Source organism: Bos taurus, chromosome 26 (assembly GCF_002263795.3).
Source record: "Bos taurus isolate L1 Dominette 01449 registration number 42190680 breed Hereford chromosome 26, ARS-UCD2.0, whole genome shotgun sequence".
NCBI classification, from domain to species: Eukaryota; Metazoa; Chordata; class Mammalia; order Artiodactyla; family Bovidae; genus Bos; species Bos taurus.
Genome location: NC_037353.1, coordinates 18,250,726 through 18,275,484, shown reverse-complemented (window position 1 = coordinate 18,275,484; position 24,759 = coordinate 18,250,726). Strand labels below are relative to the sequence as shown.

Here is a 24,759-nt window from a genome sequence, read left to right as displayed (position 1 = left end):
TGCAGGTGGATTGTCCTCCTTGCCTGGAGCCCACTCTGCTCGCTGCCCACCCAGACTGACCAAGAAGGATGGAAGTGTGGGTTGGACCTGAAGCCTGGCCTGGGAGGGGGCTTGGCCTTTCCCAGCCACCTTTTGCATGGCAGCCACCTTTCCTCTTGCTTTTAGGCCAGAAGGGGGCTTGTTGGTCATTCAGGGTCCATTCTCAGGGCCCTTGGGAGTTCCACACGTAGACTCCTTGCATCAGCTGGGGACCTCCCAAAGGGGCTTACAGGCTTCGCGGGTAGATGACCCCACCCAGCACCTGAGAACGTTTCTAGGTCTAGACGAGACAGGTTTCTAGCTGCAGCGGGGCCATCTCAGTGCTGTGCAGGGCCTTGCTGAGACTCTGGACAGGTATGAGGGATGGGGTCTTGGATGCTAATCCCAGCTCTGCTGTTTACTAGTGGTGCAATTTCACTGAGCATGGAAATCAAAGGGGTTTCAGCAGCTCTGAAGTCAGAGGGTTGCTGTGCAGTGATGACCACGAAAGTGGGTGACAAAGTGCTGTACACATGAGTTCGAGGCCCAAGTCCTTCGCTGCTGGGAGGTAAACGCTGAGCTTCTGGGCAGGAGCCTTGGATGAGGGTGGCCAGGCTCAGGCACCCAGAGCATCTCTTGTCAGCTGATCATAAGGAAAAGAGCTTTTCCATTTCTCCTGGGAAGGGAGTCTGGCCCCTCTAAGGTGGCAAAAGAAACATTGGCTCTGGGTTGCAGAGACTGGGGGACAGATGCTGAGGGCACTAGGGAACACTGTAGAGATGCCTAGCAGACCTCAGGGTGGGGTGCTGGGCATGGTCTGAGCCCAGCGCGGCCCAGCTCTGACCCCTCCCCTCCATCCCAGGGATGCCGGTGGATGTGAATTCGGCTGCCTTCCGCCTGTGGCAGATCCTGAATGGCACCAGCTTCCATGGCTGCATCCGAAACCTGTACATCAACAACGAGTTGCAGGACTTCACCAAGACACGGATGAAGCCAGGCGTGGTGCCAGGCTGCGAGCCCTGCCGGAAACTTTACTGCCTGCACGGCATCTGTCAGCCCAATGCCACCCCGGGGCCCGTGTGCCACTGCGAGGCCGGCTGGGGGGGCCTGCACTGTGACCAGCCAGCCGACGGCCCCTGCCATGGCCACAAGTGAGCCCTACCCACCTGTGGGTTCCCTTCCCTCCCCCAAAAGTTCCACTTCCCCATGGTGAGGAAGTGTTAGTTACTCACTTGTGTCCGACTCTTTGCCACCCCATGGACTGGGGCCCACCAGGCTCCTCTGTCCATGGAATTCTCCAGGCAAGAACACTGGAGTGGGTTGCCATTCCCTTCTCCAGGGGATCTTCCTGACCCCAGGGATCGAACCCAGGTCTCCTGCATTGCAGGCAGATTCTTTACTGTCTGAGCCACCAGGGAAGCCCCCATGGTAAGGAAGGACTATACATTTAAACCCCCAGATTGGAACATGTAGCCCAACACAGGGTTTTATTAATTTTTCTTGGTTTTCAGTTTTTATTAACAGGCAAAGGACCCTAGGGACAAACACAGAAGGATATTTTGCTCCCTTTGTTTCAGTTTTGGGAACAGAATAACATCCCATGAAGCCCAGGGCTGCAGGGCTGGTGGGGCGTGGGGAGGGCTCCCCTGGGGCGGGCTTGGACTGGCTGCGGCCTATCCTCACAGCGCCTCTTCTCTGTCCCCCTAGGTGTGTCCACGGGAAGTGCGTGCCTCTGGATGCTCTTTCCTACAGCTGCCAGTGCCAGGATGGGTACTCGGGGGCCCTGTGCAACCAGGCCGGGGCACCTGCAGACCCCTGTGAGGGCCTGCGGTGCCTGCATGGCCACTGCCAGGCCTCAGCCACCAAGGGGACATACTGTGTGTGTGACCCCGGCTTTTCGGGCGAGCTGTGTGAGCAAGGTCAGGGGCCCCCCTCCTGACATGCCCTCTCCAGGGTCCCTCCCCACAGCTGGCTTTAGCGACTTGACTTTTCTTTTTCCCAACCTCAGTGGCCCCTCTGTGCCCCTCTCCCCTCCTTGTGGGCAGTAGTGCCCCCAACCTTCTGGGCTCTGAGCCCCACTCCCAGACCAGTGCTCTATCTCTCCCTGGCCCAACTTGCGTTGCAGCCCCTTTATCTGGGCTCAGTGCCCCTTCTGGCTGGGGTCTCTCCTTACCGAAGAGACCACCAGGGTAATAGCATCTTAGCCCATCACCTTGGGACCTAGAGAGCAGCAGGAGGTCTGAGAGTTGGGGACTCCTTCCCAGGCCTTTCTGGCCCACATGACCAAGATGGTCAAGGGGCTTCCACTGAAGTGGGTAGGGAGGAGCCTGAGAAATCCAGAACTCAGGCACGTTTAGGTCCCCTATGCCAGACCCTCTGGCTCCAATTCCGTCTCTGACATCATTGCCTCCCAGGCTTCTAGCCCCTTCTTGAGCCCACCTTACTGGCGCAGCCCAATCTGTCCTGGAGGCTCTTGGCAGCTGGAATAGTCTTCCTTTCCGCTGACCTCACTGTGGGCCCAGGAGGAGGCATGTGCATGTGCATGCCGGGCAGGGAGGATGTGGGGATGGAGGTGGGGTCTGAGAGCTGGAGGGCTGTGTCCAAGGATGCTGTCCCCAACTCCTGCTCGTTTTTCCTCCTCATCTTCCTTCTGCCTCCCCAGGGCAGAGCCGGCCCTCGGGTGTGCCCTGAGGCTTTCTCTTGGTGTCTGTCCCATCCAGAGTCCGAATGCCGGGGGGACCCTGTCCGGGACTTTCACCAGGTCCAGAGGGGCTATGCCATCTGCCGGACCACGCGCCCGCTGTCGTGGGTAGAGTGCCGGGGCTCATGTCCGGGCCAGGGCTGCTGCCAGGGCCTGCGGCTGAAGCGGAGGAAGTTCACCTTTGAGTGCAGCGACGGGACCTCTTTTGCCGAGGAGGTGGAGAAGCCCACCAAGTGTGGCTGTGCCCTCTGCGCGTAGCGCCTGGAGTGCACGGGGAGGGGAGAGGGCGGGAGAGGGGGCGCGGCCGCAGCAGAGACTGAGTGGCCTGTATCTGGGCCGGGGTGCTGGCCATCACCACGGAGACGCCTAGGCACCCTGCCTTCTGGTGGCGGGTCGGGCCAGAACCACCTTTCTAAAGCAGAGGGCGCCGCAACTGGCAGGGCAGGGCGGGGCGGGGCGGGGCGGGTGGGCGTGGCCGGGGCTGCAGTCCGCCCTCTCCCGAAGTGCCTTGCACAAATAGGCGCTTAATAAATATTTGTTGAATGAATGTGTGCGTGAGGTCAGGCCAAGAAGTGCAGAATGGTGACACCTCCTCTTTGCCTGCTTCCTGGGTCTCAGGAAGGGACTGCCCCTTCCCAAACCAGACGTCCCCTCTCGCCTGTGGCCCGGGCAGGCCCCAGAAGCCCTCTTGCCCACTGCAGATAACCCTGAAGTACTCCCAACCTCCCCAGGGGCAGCCGGCCTAGCTCTTAGCTTTTGCTGCGCGTCTGCCGGTGGTAGGCCGGGCTGCGGAGGGGAAGAGCGCCCTCCTGCTGGCCAGGATGGGACCAACCCCTGCCCCCCGGGGCTGAATGGAAGCCACAGCTTGCTTGGGAACGGGCCTGGGGGTGGCGGTAGATCTTAGGACCAGACCTCTGAATCCTAAAGTTATGGAATGACTTTACAATTTCAAGGAGGGTGCTCGTGTGGAGGAAAATGACCGCTGGGATTGCTTAGGGTGGGGACCCCACCAAAGAGGACAGAGGGGTTCTTGGTTCCAGCTGAATAAACATCACCACCTCCAGACATTAGCCACCAAGGAGGCATTGGTCCTGGGCTTCCCCAGCCACCAGCTGCTGGCTAGCCTTTGGCAGGGGTCCCTGGGGGCGTAGGGGTATTGGGCCAGGCTGCAGGTCCAGGGAGAGGTCTCCTTCCGTGTAAACTGGGCTCAGAGCTCCTTGTGCTGCCGACCTGCTGGGAGCAGTGGCTCAGACATCAGGAAACCTCTGCGGGCTCTGTCACTCCAGGCAAACTTCTTCCCCATGGGCCTCAGTCTGCTCAGCTGATGGGGAGGTGGGATGACTGAGCAACAAGGTAGACCCTTCCACTGTGGCTCCAGGGGAGAAACTGGAGGAGTTGGAAGATCTATTTTCATTAATCACATCAGCCAAGTATTTATGTGCCTACCCGGGGCTGGGGACCGTGGGTGTTCTGCCCTCACAGACGGACGTGAACTGAGCCTCATAGGGGTGACCAGGATGCCTGGGAAGACAGCTGAGCAGAGTGAGGGCTCCAACCCACAGACCCCGGCCCCGGCCAGAGCTGCTCACTCTAGGTGTTTGCACGGAAGGACTCAGTATCTGAAGAGCCATCGAATAAATGGCCGTGTGACTACAAATGTTTCTCTTCTGTGCATAATGAAGATGTGGAAAGATGGTCTTTTCACCTCAACAGCAAGCTGGCTGGAAGGAGGATAGGTCATGCTCTCCCATCCCAGTGTCTCCCCAAGAGCGTGTGCCCCTGGGGGCCCCTGATGGGCAAGGAGGGGGAGCATGTCCCTTTCCTGGCTCCTTCTATCTGCAAACAGAATGCAGGATTAGGGGGTTGTGTTGAGGTGGACCTTGTGCCCATGGGCAGTGGGCAAAGTCCTTGATATTCGGTATTCCAGGGCCTCCTACAACTGACTGAACTTGGCACATTCCACTCCCCTGGGACTCAGGCCAGTGAGTTTGTGTCCTGGGAGCCCTGCAATGGGAAAAGAACCCTGCCCACACTGCCTACCTGGGGAGGTGTCCTCATGGCTGGATCGGCCCCTCAAAAGGGGCCAGGCTCTATTTTCTCGAAATGCTGAACAAGGCCACAGTGCCCTTCACACCCATAGGCAGCAGCCTGGGCCTCTGCTAAGATTGCATAGTATCCCTGTCTTACCTAGACTTTCTGCGCCACTGTGGGACCCTGGACAGCAGCCAGCACCAGGCTGGGTCAGCATGAAAGCTCAAGAGTAGCTAACTTGCCCCTTTCCTTGGAACCCACCAACCCTGAGACACATACCTTCCCCTAGCCACCACCATTGCCTGCTGACTTGCAGAAGCCACTCCCTGGGCTTGAGGGGCACTGACAGGCAGGACCTCTTCACTCTGCAGAAGGTAGAAAGGACATCTGCAGATAGGTGCTGGCTGCCAGGAGTCCTGCAGTCCTGGGGTTGGGAGGGCAGAGGATGGAGTGTTAGGGAGCACTCTGTGAGCTGGCCACTGTCCCCATCCAACCCTCCACCACACCTCACACCCCAGCCCAGCTCCACTCTCACCCTCTGTTGAGCTGGAAGATTGGGATCCATCACAGAGTGAGTACAGCAAGGGGGCCCAAGAGACCTGTGTGCCCCAGGATCAACTTTTCATCAACTGAACCGCCAACTCAAAAGTTGCTAAGAAGCTGGACCACCATGCATCTTGCCTATTTGCATTTGGGCCCACTGAGTCCTGGGAGAAAGCTCCTGCGAAATCACCTGAGAAATTGTTTCCAAGCCTTGTCACCCTTTTGGTAAAGATCTCCAATTCACTCTGATGTTGCCATCGGCTGATTCCATTGAAGAGACACAAGCAGGGCCAGTCCCATGGGTGTTGCTGCTTTTGGTCAGTGATATAGGCGGCAGTGGCCTGGGCTCCCCCTGCAGGTGTCGGAAACGGAAAAGGCTGGACTTTATCTCCTCTTTGCCTGCTGTTAGCCTAACCATGAAAGTATCTCTTTATACAGAATACTTAACAGATTCTAATATATATTTGTATTTCATTTTGTTATAGTATTTTTATATGTTAAAGTCAACATCCAGTGTCTTGTTTTGATTCTCAGATGCTATGTAGTTGTGATGTTCTGTTTTGGGGTGGGGGGGGTGTTTCTGTAGTCTTGTTTTGATCACTCTTTTAAGGAGACTGGTTTAGAACAAGCCCATGGGGAGCCACCTGCCCTTTCCTGAGAAGCTGTTTTAGAACATGTTGGATATTGTCTGTTGTCTTCATGTGAACATGACATGGATTCACACGGGTTCTGCCTTGTTGATGTCTTTTTCTGCATCACGGGTGAGGCCGGGGCTGCTGACACACACTCTCACACAGGCAAGAGTTTCTGGGCTGCCCACCCACCAGCCACAATGGAGGGATGGAGCCCAGAGGCAGCACACGTGGGGCATCTGCCCTTGTAACTCTGGTCTGCCTGAAGTGGCAGAGAAGGTCTGTCATGAAGAAGGAAGGGGAGGTCTGGGGGGTGGCTTGGTCACAGCTCCCTGGAGAACAGGGCCCAACACGACACAGCACGCATGAATCTGGGGACACTATCCATCCTATCTTCTCTTCAAGTGTCACACCCACATTCTGTTAAGATTGTGTACTGAGTCACACCCATATTTAACCTGGCTCTGAAGGTTTCAGAGCATCAGGGCAACAGATTCGAGCAGTGTGACCTCTCAAACTGTCCCATAAGGCTGACCTGCCAGGCGCCAGAACAGTGGTTCTTAGGCATCGGTGGATAAAGGAGGCAAATGTTCTTCTACAGTGGTTCTACTATGATTTCAGACCACAGAATTGCACTATGTAGGATGTGTGACCTGCGTGTCTAGGGGAAGATAGGCCGTGCCAACTGGGCCTGCAGAGTCAGGCAGTCAGGCTGGACAAGGCCCCTCCCTTGTCCAGGGCCCCTCCCTCCCTCCGGCTGGCCCTCCCCTGATGCATAAACCAATCTCCTATTCATGGTGATGTTCATATAAGGGACACGGAAACAGCACACTGTCACCCTGGAAGTGGGTGGTGATGGTAGCTGCAGTACCTTCAAAGTAATCAAGGATTTCGAAGGAAATGAACCAGGTTCAGGGGATAAAGTGTGTTCAAATAGCATTGCCAGCTCCAGAGTTTGGAGAGGCCGGCAGGTTACCTGAGCCCCCGGCCCATCAACTGTACTGCCACTTCTGCTACAGCAGCAGGACAGGGACCTGGTTCCCTCCTATAAAGAGCAAGGGGCAAACGGTAACTGACGGAGATTGTAATGACCTGAAAGGCACGCTTTCCAAGCTACCCAGCTTTAGCGGATCCTACCATGCGCTCATTGTCATGTCTTCATGATCTTTTTTTTTAAAAAGAGAAGCCAGGAATCAACTTTTATGTAAACACTAAGTTTTTAGATGTTGTTTTTTAAACACTGGGCTAAGTAAAACACAACTGTCAGTCACCAGTCCACAACCTCTGAGTTCCAGTGGCAGATTTCACAGCCCAGCTAGAGGAAGGGGCACAATAGTGCTTGGTTGGAGCGTGGAGGCAGTCAAAGGAATGCCCAGGCTTTCAAGTCTGACTCTTTGCAACCCCATGGACAGTAGCCCACCAGGCTCCTCTGTCCATGGAATTCACCGGGCAAAAATACTGGAGTGGGTTGCCATTCCCTTCTCCAGGGGATCTTCCCAACCCAGGGACTGAACCTGGGTCTCCTGCATTGCAGGCAGATTCTTTACCAACTGAGCCACTAGGGAAGCCCCAGAGTTGCTGAGTTTCCCTGCTGTTGGTGATAATGAATCTCCCTATGTCCTGAGCCCTCAGAGTTCGAGATGACCCCTTATCCCAAGCCAGTCTGCACCTCTCAGGTCAGACTTCAGTTCTTCTACCACAGGATGAATACTGGAGGAAAAGAGAACTATTTTAACAACAGAAAGTTCTAATCTTGAACAAGGTAAGTCTCCAGGCTGACTGCCAGCTGCTGGATTATTTCTGCTGGGTTCTGCATGTCAATGGCCACTGTCAGATGAACCTGTTAATAAAATCATGGTTGATTCCATGAATCACTGGCCTACTGGATCCATCAATATGCCCATCTCCAGGAGAGTTGAAGGACTTCCCAGGTGGCCCTAGTGGTAAATAACCCACCTACCAATGCAGGAGATGGTAAGAGATGTGGGTTCAATCTCTGGGTTGGGAAGATCCCCTGGAGGATGGCATCACAACCCACTCGTGTTCTTGCCTGGAGAATCCCATGGACAGAGGAACCTGGCAGGCCATGGTTCATAGGGTCGCACAGGGATGGACACGACTGAAGCAACTTAGCACGCACGCAGGAGAGCTGAAAGAACATAATGGAACAGGTCATGAGGCGAGTAGATGGAAGGATTTCCTGCCACCTTTCTGCCACAACCCAGCATGGGCTAGGGAGCTGGGATGCTGTGTACTTCACCCCTTAGATTCAGCAACGAGGTCAGGTGCTCCCTGGACCTCAAGATGAACCACTAGTGCCTTCCCAGTTCTGCCGTGGGAATTCCCAAGGGCCCTTCATTGGGTTTCCTATTCCTTGAAGTTGGGCAAAACTCACAAAATGGCCACAGATCTAGCAAACAGATTTAAGTCCCAATATCGGTGGCCCAGGCCAAAGTCATATTAAGTATTCTGGAGTTGTTTGTTTAAAGATTTTTTTAATGTGGATCATTTTTATAGTCTTTATTGAATTTGTTACAATATTGTTTCTACTCTATGTTTTGGTTTCTTGCTTGTGAGGCATGTGGGATCTCAGCTTCCCGACCAGGGATCAAATCTGCACTCCCTGCATTGGAAAGCAGAAGTCTTAACCACTGGACCATGAAAGATGTCCCAGGAAGTATTGCTTTTCAATTCCCTCTGGCAACTTAACAAATTTGCCACAGACTACGAGTTGAACACTGGGTTTCCGTGTGTTCTGCACCCTCTCCAGGAACTACACAAACACATTTTAATATCAAAGAAGTTTAATACACTGCAATAAAATAAGCGCCTAGGAAAAGCTCATGGAATAGATGTCAATGTTAGAGAAATCCCTCCCACACAGCCTCCAGCTCCATACCCCATCCCTCAAAATCAAACAAGAAAATCTGAAACAACCTAGGAAATTCTTCCAAGCTTGGATTTCACTGAGGGCCCCTTTACCAGTAACAAGAACACAGTTTCCTACACAGTCTAAAAGGAAAGCAGAACACAGAAGCACAGAGTCCACAAGATTTCAATATTTGAGACTTGGTACATATTCAAAGTTAAAATAACTCCAACTTTTATAGCTATACATATTGTTTTTAAAGCAACTTAATATATTTTAAATTTCATATATACACTCTCAAAGGTTCTTCAGGTGAGGTATGTAAACATTGTCTAATGAAAAATTTTCAATGTTTCAAACCAACAAATTCACAGCATACATTGAATTTTCATCCATAACAGACACAGTATTTTCCTACACTCACTAACATAGTGGAAATCCAGGCCCAAGGGAAACATGCTGATCACCGGGTTACCATTTGCAGGATTTCTCATGTCACTACTTTTGACAAGACCATCTTCACACAGGTCAGGAGCACACACATGGTACCGGGAAGGAGCGAGGCCCTCTGGAGACTGTCCTTGGGCATCTGGATCGCTGGCTACAACTCACGAGACAGCACACCTGGACAGCTACGAGACTGACCTCGGCAAGGACAACACTGGGAAGAACCAGAAAGACCTTTACAGGAACGGCAGAGATTCATCTGAGAGCTCCCTGGATCCACAGCAGGATCAGCAGCCCTGCCCTAAACTCATTCTGAAGGTTGTGGCCTAAAAAGAAAAAAAACCCAACACGGCACCTGAGCTTCAGTTAAATTGCATGGGCCTCCTAGGACGCTCTGGCCTCGCAAAGGCATTAACTCTAGCCTGAAAGGAGGACCCTGGGCTGTGCTTTTCATACAGGTTGGGGTTGAATTTCATACTATCGTAATGCATATGGGAAAATAATGCCATGAGTTCACAAAGACGACCCGTGCCTGCACGCAGGCATTGGCCAATGACCTTGGAGGAGCTCAATTTTGAAAACTACTTGTTCCCTGAGGGTAAACAGCAGGCTTCTATTGAGATTAAGTGAGGCTAATAAAGGGATTATTTATTACAAGGTAATAAGACTCGGGGAGCCTCAGGCCGGAATTCTATTTTACCCCCACATAATCTACCATGCTCCCTCCCCCCTCCCCCCACCACAAGAAGTAGTCACCTTCCCAATGACACACATAGGTCCATTTCTTTCCTCTTGCTTGCTTTCAGGCGCAGCAATGGAAAATTTTATCCTAATGCACCCACTTTGATCTAAAAAAACACTAGTGAAAAATTCCAAACACCATCATAAATACAAAAGAGAAGACATATTCCAAAAAGCCTAAAAAACTACATTATTCTATTCATGGTTATCTGGGTGTGGGGTATTTTTCATAAAGTTCAGGACGGTCACAAGGAGAGGTTGCTAAACAGCTTAGAAACCTGTTGGACTGGACACGCTGGGATACTTGGAGGAGCAACTGCCCTCTTTGCACGAACCTAAATGGGTTTAACCCCAGACATGCACTGGGGCTTTGGACATCTCAAACCCAGGCACAGAGGAATATAGGAAATGGGCTAGCTCTTAAAGGTAGGTCAGATATATAGTCAAGGGACTTTGTATTGACCATTTACATTTTTAATGCAAAAAGTTCTTACATTTATGCTATAACCAAACGAGCTTTGCCTCAACTAGATTCTGTAAACCCTAAAAATTCATGGAAAATTGGTAATTTTTCAGTCTCTACGTCCAATTTTTGAGGTGTCTGGTCCTGGCAGATTTCTCATCCATTGCTAGCAGTGTATAATGTGAAGGAGCGTGCAGACAAACAGAAGCAAAAATTCAAGTACAGCAACCTCTCCAGCAAAGGCAAGAGGTCTTAGCAAGAGCTGTTCTACCCCCCACCCTATCCTCTGAGACAAGGGCTAACGCAGAGCCCGGAATAAATGTTATTACCTAGAGTCTTATTGCTTACGGGCAACACATCAGAAAGAACACCTGGAAATCTGCTCTGGGGACTGACCACTGACCAGTTTATCGTACATACATGTGTGTGTATATATATATAATATATACCATAACCAGATGAGAAGAGGGGGCAATTAAAGCTTGGATTTGATGTCACATTACAGATCAAACGCCCCAAACAGCTCTCAACCTGCTCATTTTCGTTCTTTCTCCACGTGTGTACTGTGTTATGAAAGGAAGTCCACTGCTCAAAATATATTCTTCTACAATACTACAATGCAAACCAACATCACTCAGAACATGAATCTGTATACAGCACATGTAATAAATATCTTTTAAAAAACTATTTACAACATTATTTCTTGTGAACATTTAGATGAGAGCAAAGTTTACTTTTTCCTGCAAAGGTTAAAAAAGATTCAACTGTCTAGTTCAGTGCTAAATTCCCTGGCACCTAGTTACCCATTCACATTTCATCTTAAAATCAGATTTGCTTACAAACAGTATCTTAGAAAAAACATTCTCCAGCATTACTGTTCAAGTGTCTTCCTCATTTGTTTAGAAAAGACAAAGGGAGGCCATAAGGAAATAGGCAAATTATGGTTCAAATGGATGACACGAATCCCTGTGTGTCCAGTCCCAAGCTCTCTGCAGGCATGGAGCTACAGTTCTCAGGCCAGCCAGCCAGCTGGACAGAAAGAGAATTGTGGCTCAGACAGGGGTGCCCAGGAATGGGGCACAGGGAAGAGGAACACGATGGGAAAGCATCGGTTCTGTTACATCTACGGGGACTGAATTGCAGATCAGGACTCCTGAGAAGTAACGCTGCATACATCTTAGAGCAGACGGCCTCCTCCTGTACCATCGGTTATAGGTGGGGCTGACCCACATCTGTGCGGAGGCTTGTGAGACAGATAGGGGGTGGGGGAGGAGGCGGCGACGGCTGTGAGCTAAGGTGCTCAGCACTGTCAAGGTGCGGGAGGAAACAAGCTTAGCTCCCCTGGTTTAAGAGAGTGGGAACAGGTGTCTTTCCTGAAGGTGAGAAAGACTAAAATACATCTTAATGCTTTCTTTAGGCAACCAGTGGTCTCTCCATATCCCACAGGCATAGGTTTGGATTTCCTTGGGGTTACAACGAAGGTTCGTCTCCCTGCACAGGCTGTTGAAATGTACAGTAGAATGGGCCAACTCTGTATATAAGGAGTGGGTGGCTTGAGACAAGTCCCGATGCCACGGCTGGCACAGCTGACCCCATCGTGGGAGACCCACTATGTTCTGGGATGGGGTGACAGTGGGGAATGTGCTCAGGTTCCCGATGCAGTTGTGTCTGCCCCAATACAGTGAGGGCTTCAAGGTTTCACCCTTTTGCCTTCATGATGTAGTTTGGGGGTTCACTGGCTGAGCAAGGGAGCTGGGGAGGATGGGTTTTCTAGAAAGAACACTTTTTTGGAAAGCCCTTTTGACAGTTTTTGTTTGTTAAAATAAATACTTTCTATAGAAGCATTTGAACAGGAAAATACCACTATTTACACAGTGAAATAAATTTCACAGTGGTGTGTATAAATATGTATTATATATATGTATTTGAAATCAGTCACACACTCTCCTAGAGCTAAGAATGAAGAAATCACTGGTGAAACTAACAACCTTAAGCTATAGGGCTCTAACTCATCCCTACCTGTAGTATAAATATACAAAATTATGCAAATCTTGTTTGTACAGCATCTCTTCCACAAACTAGCTCCCAGATTCTACAGCGTTTGCTATAAGATGACATGAAGTGTAGATTACAGAAAACAACTTGAGTGAGAAAGTTGATAAGCTGAATAGCATTTGGACCCAATGGCTAAACATGAGAAGAAAAATAGTCATGAAATGCTTCTAATATGACATACACATGTTCAGCGAAGCACTCGAAAGGTAGGTGGCTTCCTAGAGAAGGTGCCTCCTGGAAGGGGGCTGGGGGCAGAAGGAGAGGGAAGAGGCAAGATGCCAAAGGTGGGGCCTTAAAATGAGGTGAGCTAGGCCTGACCAGGCAGGAGTGGGTTTCGCTGGCCGGGCTGGAGAGCCCTGAACTTCGGTCTAAAGCTGCTGGTGTGCTGACAAGGTGCCATTGACATGCTGGTATTTTTAAGATAGTTGAGAATGGGGGATCTGGAATGAGGTTCAAACAGGCAAAGACCAGCCATGTATGTCCACAAGTGACGACCGAAGCTTGGGAAGTGATGAACTCGCCAACATACTGTACACAAATGCACTGTATGGTTTCTGGGGTGAAACCAGCACGCCCCGTACCTGCGGGGAGGGGTGTGTTCTAGGCTCTGGAGTTCATGAGTAAATCCGTGTGTGCTGAGCACTGCTGTCGAGGAATGTCGTTCCATGAGAGTCAAGTTCACCTTAACTCATAAACATGAGGACAATCGTAGTACTTTTAGTTTAAGACTTTGTACTTTTCACTTTAAACTTGGTATTCTGGTAGATCAGATTGAATGTCCACAATTCAACAAATATTCAATGCACAAGAAGATGTGTTCTTTAATACACGAACATTATTTAGGAATAATGTGGGATAGCAGCTGCGTGCTAAGATCAACGGGCCAGGAACGGTAAAATCTAAAAGGAAAGGAATGCTGCAGTGCTGGACGCCATGAAAAACATGTATTTGTGCCTAACTGACCACACAATTTGATCCTGAATGACGCACTGCAAAGGTTGGGCCCTTAAGGATCCGTAAACCTTTTCTGCAAAGGGTCAGGTATTAAGTAGTTTATATTTTAGGCTATGTGGACCACTTGTAGTGGGTCTAAAAATGGGTCTCTTTTTCTTTAAAACATAACCCATTACAACCCACACAAAAAAATGGGTCTCTTTTTCTTTAAAACATAACCCATTATACCTTGTTTAATGCATTCCTCCAATCTCTGGCGGATTATACAACCATGGGCAAGTTGGATCTTTTTTAATGAGCCAAAAATGAGTAGCTTTTTAATGAGAAAAAAGCTACTTCCATGTGGCTTGCCTACAGAGCACTTCGTGTTAAATGGAATGGTCCCACGCAGGTGAAAGAGCCTCTGTCACCGAGCTCGCCGGCCCCTCTGAGCACTGACGTAAACCACTGGGGCTCTGGGAAAAGGATCAAAGGGAAGGCATTGCAAGGAAGAGCCAGCTTTAGCTCAAACCAGAGGCAAAAAAGCATGAGCAAGGATGCCTGCAAAGTGCCCCAGGTGATTCCCTGGGTCCTCAGTATAGCATGGCGAGGCCTGAGCTGGGAGCAGCATCGGAGGGCTCTGGGGTTTTGCCTCCGCATGACTTAACATCTTTCAGGGAAGGAGGTCAGACCTTTGTCTTCCAGACCATGCACTGTACATGACAGCAGTTGGCTCTCACGTTTCAAGGGATGAGCTATATCAAAGGCTGTCTCAACAGGCTTCCCAAAATCCTGCTAGTTTTAACTACAGTAATCTTTTTGTTCTTTTTTCCCTGAAAAGGACTTGGGAGCAAGCCTGGGGCAAAGTACACAATGCTGGGATGTGAGGACTGCCTTGTGGATGCCTGACACAGACATGACTTCATACTTGGAAAAATTTCAGTATTTCAGTGGATATCAAGCCATAAGAAGATAAAAACTCATAGTAAACAATTCAAATGATAATTATCTGTTTCAAAACATACGAAACAGTCATTGTTTCAGAGCCACTGACAAAATTTTATCAATCCTTCATTTTGATAAAAAGCATAGAAACGGATCCTTGAGTTTTGGGGAGGGAGAAGACAACACCTTGGAAGTTAACTGGATTTAACCTAAAGATATCATCCATAACTTCTCAGTCACATTCAGGTTATAATATGCTCCAATTTTCTACTATTCTTTCTAAAGCACTTCAAGCTTCTGTTTTTCAGTTGTTGGCTTGCTTTTAATATAGTTATTTTGAAAGAAGAGTGTGTGACTGAAAAAAATATCAACGTCAATACATTTTCCTAGAAGCTGGCCAGAACTATAATAAACAACAATTTGGGTTTGTGATTGGACTTTTTTTTTTCCCTTTGTGAAAAGGCTTTTCATACCTAAACGTAAGGTTCAGAAAACTGAACATCCACCTAACGAAGTCTGAACTAACTTTGAAAGAAAGAAAATCTTGGCTTACTTGATTAGTAATAAACAAGAAGTGAAGCCAGAGTCAAGTCTATGATAAAAGCGGAATGAAAGGAGAGGCCCAGGCCACATGCTTTTACAACTCCAATTCCTATTTGCTCACGGATTCTGACTCTAGAGGCTAAAGGTGATGGGAGATTCTAACAGGATGTGAGGCTAAGGCAGTTCAGGTTTCAGGAGATGGTACTTGATGTGCAGTGGCAACATGTCTCTTTCGTAGCAAGAAAAAATAAAGATATAAAAGGAACAAAATTGAGGTAAGATGAGGAGGAAGGAAGAGGACAGAAAGAAGAGGCAGGAGAAAGGAGAAGATAAACCAGCTAAGTTCCCCTCCCCTCCAGCCCCCTGAAAAAAGATTCTTCTCTCAAGCATGGGTCAACAAACTTTTTCTCAAAGATCCAAGGAGTAAATATTTTAGGCTTTGTGGTCCATGTGGTCTCTGCTACAGACACTCAACTCTGCTGTAAATACATACAGCCATTGATAATACCTAAATGAGTGGGTAGGGCTGTGTTCCAATACACTTTTATTTACAAAAGCATGACCAGCCCACAGTTTGCAGAGCAGTGAAGGATCATCTATAGGCCAAATGAGAGCCTGCATGGGCTGACCTGAAACCATAAGGAGCAGGCGGCTGGGGTACCCTTTGCCAGCACCTGGGGAAATTCCAGTTCTGTCCCAGGGAAAGTGACCAGATACCAGACTCACCGATGGTGACACTACAGCATCTCCAGCTTGCCTCACGTGGCACGTTGGCCTGTCCTTCTTGGCGCTTAGGCCCACTGCTCAATAGGCACGCTGCCCACAAATGACAGTGACAGCTTCAGTCTTCACTACAGAATTCATCCCAAGGGAGAAGAGTCCAAACTTCAAAATGACTGTCATGAAGTGATGTGTTTACTGATGACCTATCTGAACTGTGAGGAATTTACCTGCCCAGTCTCATGACGCACAGAGGACCCCATTAGAAGAACCACGTTTATGAAGTGATGACTAACTACACCTCTTCCATCTATACTACACAGGAACAAGGAGGCATGAAACCCATGGCCCAAGATTATTTTTAAAATAAGGCTTGTGTAGAAGTCTTTAATGAAATGCAGATACAACAGAACTGGCCTACCAAAGGGAGCCAAGGGACTAGCAACTTCAGGTTAATAGACGTGACTAACGTTTGTCTATACGTAGCCTCACAAGCAGAACAAAGGTCCATGGCCTTCCTGCTGTGCTGCAAGACCGTTAACATGTCTGCGCCAGTGCCAGGGGTGAGGTTCTGGACCCTGACCAAGGGCACAGATTCCAGGTGGTTCCTCCAAACTCGGGGAGCCTCAGAGGGTAGAAATGGGAGATGGAAAAGGGCCTCCTAAAGAGGGCCAGCTCTGGGGAGCTATGGTGGAGCTTTAGTGACTGCTTTCCAGGCGTCTTCCAGCTCCCCCAGAAGCTCACAGCGAATACTGATGTTCTCTGATCATCAACGTCAGCTCCAAAAGTCACTTCTCTGAGTACAGGCCCAGGAGCTGAATTCCTTTTAAATTTGGAATCCAGAAGGTGGGACAGACTGCCTTTGCATCCGGTGCAAGCCACACTGGGACGATGGCTACAGAAAGGAGGTCTGGCAAGGAGGGGAGATCAAGGGGAGTCTTGAGTCAGAACCAAGTCTAGGCTTGGAAATGTCTGAGAGACAGGCTTGCCAGCATCTGCTGCAAGTGTAAATGGGCCTTCCAGAGTTGGACCTCAAGTCTACTTTTTTCCTTTCTTCTATTAGTAAAGTTAACTGAATCAGCAAAAGTGAGATTCAACAAATATAATTCTAAACTTTTAAGTGTCTTACTTATGTAGAATCCCAATCTATTTAAATGTAGTCTGTTATAAAGTGTAAGTTGATTTTAAAGATGAGCCATTGCATTGGTAGGTATATAAAATAAATAGATGCACATTGATATCTTTTCTCCAATGCTGTCTAGAATGGGAGAGAAGGCTATGATCTTGAAGTGATAAGCTTTTAAAAATGAAAAAGAAATGAGAAAAGGAATGGAATGGATTATAACCTGCAACTAGAAAAGTGCCACCTACCTCCAGCCTGGCATCTCTCCCTAACCTAACCCACGCACCCTTACAAGGTAGTCTGTATGCAGCTACGGGGCACCCTGAACGTACGTACAGGGGTCAGCACACCTGATGTGGGCAAACCTCCACTGTTAAAGTCACCACAAAAACAATATCCAGTGACGGCTCTATGAAAAGATTTTCTAAAAAACTTTAAAACCACTTACATAGATTAAATGAACCTACTTAAAACACGTTAATGCTTCTGTGCAACTTAATGCTGAGGAAGGTTGCCAACACACACACACTCAGCAGTTTCATTAATATAGGTAGCTCTGGAATGGCCAAGGTCAAAGATACAAAAAAGAAAAAAAGACTCATGGGATAGAGGAGATACTGGTGGGGGGGGGGGGGGTGGAGCGGGGAAGGCTTCTTTGAAGATAGTAAGCTTCACTATCTGCAAAAATCAACACCATGCTCAGTTTCCCATGAATCAAACACTGCTTCCTAATCCTATCCCAGAAGTTTTCATTATATACAGCAAAACTTTAACAGAATGGGTAGAAAACTTGTTTTATCATGATCTGAATGAACTAATGCATGAAAACAGGTACATCTGGGTTTATCCAAACAGATTTCAAGCAATAGGGATGGAAAATCTTTTAATAAAAAGGACGGAATAGCAGCTGTCCATACGAGCCTATTTTGGGGACAGAGCATGTCAGAGAAGCTGGCTGAAGCTTTAGCGACCAAGACTTATTGGCAGAGCGGCCCAAATGGAGCGATGCTATAGGCACCAAGGTAAAGCCAGTACACTCATTTCAGGTCTCAAACAACATTAGTCACAAATATTGCAGCTCTCGCTTCTGAGCCATGGAACAGAGCCCGACGTGATAGAGGCCATTGTGATTCTATAAGCATTAACTACTAGTATGATGTTAATCCATCAGAAAGGGCATCTACTCTAAACATGTACATTTCACACTGGAATACCAGCTGAGCATCAGCTCCTGGTACTGGGGTGTGTGTGGGCACACAATGAGATGTTGGTGCTACTTTCTCCAACTGAAAGGCTGCTCTGACCTTTTTATAATTCTGAGTCTGGTGCCATAGTGATTTGGGAGATGCTCATAGAGACCCTAGGCTACATTTAAGCCATCTGGCCTATGCTAATTACTCAGCTCATGAACAGCCTATCACACTGCATGGAGAAGAATTTAACTGGGGGAATGGGAGACATTTGTGGCTTTACAACCACATGCAAATACCCCCAAACACACACACACTCTTTTAAACTTTCCTATTACTGAAAACAACATTTTGGCTTTCTTTGAATACAGAAGTACTCAAGACAAGAAAAATACTTAGAACGGTCACTCTTATCCCAATCGTCAAATTACAGCAAAAAGACATTAGCTTTTTTTTTTTTTTCTCCCAAAGTAGGATGAAAACCTCATTAGTGTGCTAGCAAGCGTGCAAGATCAAAAATGAAAAGGATGGGAAGAATCAGTAATGCAAACAGTTTGGGGGATGTGAGTAATTTTCAGACCTCATATATCAATATTAACACCTTGTGACAACCTTTTGTCCCACGGGCACAGAATTTAGAATATATTCCCTCAAATGACAAAACATCAGAGATGAGTGACCAACAACGAATACGAATTTTTAAAAAGGGGTAACAGAAGTGTTAATCTTTTATAATAATTATAAATTCCCTCTGCATTCTCCACATACTGTAAAAGTGATTTGGTTCAGCTTTCAAATATCGTTTAGACAAACAAGACAGAGGGAAGCTCACTGCGGGGGTTTGCAAAGAGGAGCATCTGTTCGTGTACTGACACTGCAGGGTGGCTGCTGAAAAGCTACGTTTATGTGCGTGATGGTGGTCTTCTTGGCTACAGTACAAGTGCTTGTGCGTCAAGTATAAAATACAAGCCTTTAATCACATAGATCAGCTTTTTAGCTTTTGTAAATTTAAAAACAAAAAGGATAAATAAGGCACTGTACTTTTAAAAACTAAAACTGCTTGGTTCCAAGTTTAAAACCCAAGGAACAACCAGAATATAATATATAACTTCCCTTACTCAGCCTCAGAGAAAGACTCTGCAAGTTCCCTTCTCCATCTGAGACGCACTTTCTGACATCTTAAATTGTGGTGTTTTCCATTAACTGCAGATTTGAAAGGCTTGATAAGCTTATAAAAGCAGATTTAGTTAATGCAAAATAAAGGTTGCTTCTAATAGAACAGTTTTAGCTCTGGCTCCTGCCCTGCGAATCACTTTGCATCCAACCGCCTTCGTTTGCTGTGCGAAGAGTCCAGCTTTGCCTTCCGCTTTCGCTTTCTCTGGGCCGCACTGTTCTCTGGGGTTTTTGTTGAGGGTCTGGCCCGAGTCTTTCCACTGCTCTGCTTTCTATTTGTGGCTTTCTGTGGCCTGGAAGAGGACTCACCTGCCCCTTTTTGCTTTGCAGATTTTGTCACCGGATCCGAGGCAGAGGGCTGGGTAGGTCTTTTGTTTGCATTCTCTTTTTCTTTCCTGGAGGGCGGGCAGCTCTTCCCAGGTGATTTTTTAGGGATCTTCACTTTATTCTCTTTTGAAGATGTCTTTTTGGGCAGCTGGCTGCTTCTGTCCCTTGCGGCTGGCTTCTTGGCAGCGGAGATTCTGGTGGACCCATCAACATGCCTTTCTCTGCTGGCCCTCACCGCAGGCCCTTTGTCCTTCCTGTCCTGAGTGCTGCCGCCTTCTGTCCTCCTGCGTTTATTCTGAACCTCGGCTTTTGGCAAGACCTCAGGCACCTGCTTCCCTTTCCTTGCCTTCGTTGCATCGGGGCTCTTGGGTTTAATGGGAAACCCATCTGCACCGACTTGCAGGGCGAGCTTGGGGGACATCAGAGGGTTGATGCACACACTCTTGCAACTCTGTTTGCTTTCCACAGCCGGACCAACTGGGCTTTCGAGTTTCTCGTTCCTGATCAAACGCTGCTGGGCTCTGAGCTTTCCTCGAATGTTGGAGTACTTCCTAAGGATGCGGGTACTGGCTGGGGTCGGTGAGCTGGTGGGAGGATGGCTGCTTCTACCTTCCTTGGCCTCCTCTACACTCTCTTCAGGACTGGAGCTGAGGCTCACGTCACTGCCATCCTCTGGCTCCACCTGGTCGGGATTCTCTCGAAATTTAGCCCAGAGCTTCTGTGTTTTCCAATTGTTCTTGGCAGGAGTAGCTCCAGGAAATTTCTTCAAGTGTTTTTTCAAGCGTTCGGCCTGTAGTGAACTGGGGTACAGGCTGGAAGGAGGGTACTTCTGAAGAGGGTGCTTGACGGGTGGGATGTCACCTGGAAGACGAGTATTGACCTTCTTCACAATGACGAGAGACCGGGTTTCAGTTGTCTCTAAGAACCACTTACAAACATTAGACAATTTAAAGTTTGTCATAAACAGCATCTGAACAGGAGAAAACTTCTGAACCTCCAGTGAACCCCGACATTTCCGTGACCTTTTCTTGCTTTTCCAAATCTCCTTCAGCTTATCAGACTTGTTCCTTGCCCTTGGCGTTGGCTGGGCTTCTTTCTCCAGCTGGATCCAGCCCTTCTGAACTTTCATGTACTGGGCGTTGAAGTTGGCAATGAGCTCTTGGTTCTCCTCCTCAGCACACCATTCCACAAACTTGGGCTGCTCGTCCATCACGGTGTCCACATCACCCTCATCTATGGGATCTCCACTCTCGGAAGCTGCATTTTCCTTTGGGATTGGGCTTCCTTGTGCTGCTTCCTTTTCGGAAGTCACTTTTATAGTATCCAAAGAGTCCAAAGAATGAGTGTGTCTTAGGTTGTAGGTGGAGGAGGTCAGTCTTGTAAGCCGTGGGGCCCATTTTGGGGGCACTGCAGTGTCGTCATTTCCACTACTTGATGATCCCAGCGTGCTAGACGGCACGTCATCACTATCGCCATCTTTATGCTGGCTGTCGGCACTGTCTGTTTCATTCACGGCCTCCTCCGTCTCCTTTGCAGGAACAGGTCCTGGCTTCCCCTGTGATTGTTCTGGGAAAGTACAAGGAATGCTTTCAGAGGGCTCTTGAGTACTGTTCTCACCTAATTTAGACTGAACATAGATTTCCAGTTTCTCTCCAGGCAGGGTCTGGCCAACTGTGGCTAAGGGATCACTGCTGGGGAAAATACTTCCTTCTTCCCCCTTGACTTCTTTCACCAGCATGTTTTTCAAAGTCTGCCTGGTGATCACCCCACCCACTTCAACCTCCTGCTCAGCGTCTTTCTCAGGGGTCTTTTCGTTGACAACTGGGTTTTCAGTGTCTTCTAGAGCTTTTGTATGGCAGCCTTCAGTAGGGAAGCTCTCGGGTATTGTCCCAACAGGGTACCCTTCTTTTTTAGAGCGTTTTGCACCAGAACTTTTAGAAACCTTGACATCAGCACTAGGAGAGGAAGAATCTGAACTTTGATTTTTTAGGCACCTCTCGGCAGAGGAAGAATCTGCAAGTTGACTTCGCAGACACCTATCAGAGGCCTCCGGGAATTTTCTACCTTTTTTCTTCTTGTCCAGATTTTCTTCAGGTGACTCGGTGTTTTGATCGCATGCATCTTTCTCTGAAGGATGTTTTACATCACCGTCCTCTCCCTCTAGTTTTTCTGTACCACCTGCTGCCTCACTTTCCTCAATCTCACTGGGGTTTTCATTTGTCAAAGTGCTGCTTTCCTTCGAGAGTGGGTCGGTATCTAGCTCTTGAGCGTCTTCGGTCTCAGCCTCAGTAGCGACACTTGGCTCTTCCTCGGCCTTTCCTGGGCTCATGGGAGGATCCAAGCCCGCGGAGGCACTTTGACTTTCTGAACACAGAGGGCTTTCCTCTCTCTCTGCTGTTTCAGGAGGGGAAACAGGTCTGGGGGCAACATCGTCACTGCCTCCCTCAGAAATGCTGTCTGCGGAGGGAAGTAGGGGACAGTCTCGGGGTACACTCATCTCCTCTGTACTCAGCACTTCAGCTGGCTGCTGGTCTCGTTCAGGGGAAGACATCTCACTTCCTGTGGGAGCTGAGACCATGGAGCTGCCTTCTGGTGGGTCCTCTTCAGGAAGATGAGCAGGGAGGGGCCACACTGGGCTGGAGGCTGCTGTTTCTTTTGATGTGGGGGAGCCACTTGGGTTTGCGTTATTCGTCACGAGGCAAACCTCTGGCTCTTGAGATTCCTTTTCAGGTGATGCATCTCTGTCTCCTTCCGTGAGAGGGGTTGTTTCTTTACTAGGTTCTTCAGGCTTGTCTTCTCTGGGATGCTCTACTTCTACTGTAGGTTGAGGTGCTGACGTGACAAGGGTCTGCTTGGGAGTGACCACTGCCTCTGATGCCACAGTTGAGCAGCTTGCTTTTTCTTGGGAGTGTAAATTCTTGGCCAGCGTGCGAACGGTTGGCAGCTCACAACAATCGCCATTGAAAAAGTATCCTCGAGTACTCTTCCTGGCTGTTTTCCGAGAAGATAATATCGATCTTTGATTCTCAAAGTGGCATTCTGTTATTGGCTGGCTGATATAAACGACATCACACTGGTTATCATAATCATTTATCCTCAACCCTGATGCTCTTTTACTTTTCCGAGCTGTCTTAATGGAGGTGGGTATCATCTTGGTTCGTGAGTGTCCATTCGATGCTTTGTGTACAGGTGGCATGGGGCTGGGGGCTAACCAACCATCTTTGGAATGATCAAACTGGCTCTTATCACTGGGCTGTAAATGGTAACCCATTTTATTTCTTCCTAGGGAGTGAAGATGGTTCTCTTGCTTTGGCCTTGAATCTTGTTCACATGCCTCTAAGTCCTGGCGTAAAGGTGTTTTTGAGCTACACTGTAAAGCATTCTCTTTGTCAGCAGTTCTAGGTGAATTCCCCATAAACCCTGAGTCCCAAGCCTCTTCTGATAAAGCTTTGAATGAATTTCTTTGAGAAACAATACAGCTGTTGCTCTCCTCATTATTTTCAGCTGCCGCTTTTACTGCAATTAGATTTTCTACTAAAGCTGCGCTCTGCACATGGTCTTTACCATCTTCACATATTTTCACATCTGTGTCTTGCTCCTGTTCAGTGGTCTGCCCCTCCAGGTTCTTAGAGATGCGGTGGAAGTTTAATGAGGAAGAATTCGGTGCAGTGAGGTATCCCAGAGTGGAATTATCCATTGAATTAGGTTTAGTGGTTGGAAGTTCAGAGGAATCTTTTTGGACAATAGTCAGAGTCTTCTCTCGTCCATCTACAGAATTTGTCTCAGGCAGAGGCTCCTTTAGGGCCTGCTCTGTCAAATGTGGAGGGCTATGAGAGCCTCCAGAGTCTATGGACAAGTCTACAGAAGTAGAAGACTTCATGTTGAGACACAGAGCATCCTTTTCTGCATGTCTGGTGCCTAGCTGGGCACAGCCAGCATCGCAGGTGGAGGCGTCCATGGCTCCAGAATCAGAAGACTGCAGGTCCTCAGAGCTGGGCTGAGACTCAGTGTACAGATCGTTCAGAACACGAATGAACTGCTTCTGATGATGTGTGCACAGTTTGACCATAAACTTCTCCAGTGGGGACTTTGACTGATGATTAGAATGTACTGCTATTGCCTCTGCTGAGTTCTCACTAGACAGACAAAGAGAAAGAAGAAATCAGTATGATCATTCTCCAAAGAGCCATTTTTACATTATGAAATTCATCAATGTTACTTATGTTTTATTCTCTGTTCAAAACTGCTTCTCAGGGCCCATATGCTTTTTATTCAATAGTGTAGAAGCATCTACTCAATGAAAACATAAGCTCCTCTCTTCCTTTAGAGCAGGGGAGACACCTGTGACACCCTTGGGTAAGTGACTGCAAAATCATTTTCAACTCTCGGACTCAATGAGATATACACGAGGACTTAACAAACTCCTCCTGCAAGCTGCAGACTTTGCAGCTCAAGGGGAAGTCAGGAGGTCCCTGCTGAAGGACTCCTCAGGAGGTACCTGGTGTCCAGGTCCACCTAGTGCTACTAACTGCTGTTACTACGTGTTATAGGACACAGTCTGGGAGACACTGGACAGCAGTCTACCCGTTACCAGTTGTGTGACTTTGGCCAAAACGCTGAACCATTTTAGATCTTAGTAGAGCACCTGCCCCATCGACCACTTAAGACAGTTGCAAAAGAAAACCTACAAAGTTTATACAAATACCAGTTACCATTATTGTTAGCCAATCACATTAAACATGCTTCAGTGAAAATAACTCAGAGACCAGAAATGTACATTAATACTTGCTTACAACCCCACAAAGTGGATTTTCTAGACAATCAAAGTTTATCCTTCAAGCAAAAAACATTAAAAATTTTAAGTATTTTTGGTGGAAGTCTTTAAAAAATGGTCTCTTCCTCTGAACATAATTTATTCTTTCTTAATGACTCAAGGGTCATTACCATGTACACTAATATTGAAGCTTGGCTATTATTTTTATTATGCTGAACTGAAATATATTGATAGCTTTGGGAGCCACTCAAGTAGGTAAATCTACTGCTTAAATACAAAAAAAGTCAGGTGGCAGTCTGTATTTTATTAAAAATCTTTCTTCTGCCTGGCTTCCAAAGATCAGCTATGTTTAGCGTCTCGTTTTTACCTTTAGTTGAATACTTCTGCTCACTAGCTGAGAATCCAAATCTCAAGTGCTAGACTGGTACCTTACGTGAAAACAAACAAGCTCTGAATGAAGGCTAGAGGAAGAGTTTTGTAAGTAAACCACATAGATTTCTCGACAACTTCAACTGCTCAGAATCCTTTATT

At 48.1% G+C, this 24,759-nt stretch overlaps 2 protein-coding genes across 14 annotated transcripts in view; one reads left to right on the top strand and one right to left on the bottom strand.

Annotated features, from left to right (window-relative positions):
* The window catches only part of SLIT1 (slit guidance ligand 1), a 172,041-nt gene extending 168,885 nt beyond the window's left edge, over nt 1-3,156 (top strand). Inside the window, exons 35-37 of the mRNA XM_002698413.7 lie at nt 881-1,169; nt 1,726-1,937; nt 2,739-3,156. Of these exons, the coding sequence (XP_002698459.1) occupies nt 881-1,169; nt 1,726-1,937; nt 2,739-2,977 (740 nt within the window). The 3' untranslated portion in view covers nt 2,978-3,156. The remainder of the gene's footprint in view (nt 1-880; nt 1,170-1,725; nt 1,938-2,738) is intronic.
* A 5,555-nt stretch (nt 3,157-8,711) lies between these two features.
* The window catches only part of LCOR (ligand dependent nuclear receptor corepressor), a 133,537-nt gene continuing 117,489 nt past the window's right edge, over nt 8,712-24,759 (bottom strand). For all 13 annotated transcript variants that reach the window (XM_024985870.2, XM_024985877.2, XM_024985875.2 and 10 more), the window contains one exon: nt 8,712-23,590. In XM_024985870.2, coding sequence (XP_024841638.1) covers nt 19,264-23,590 — 4,327 coding nt within the window. In that variant the 3' untranslated portion in view covers nt 8,712-19,263. The remainder of the gene's footprint in view (nt 23,591-24,759) is intronic.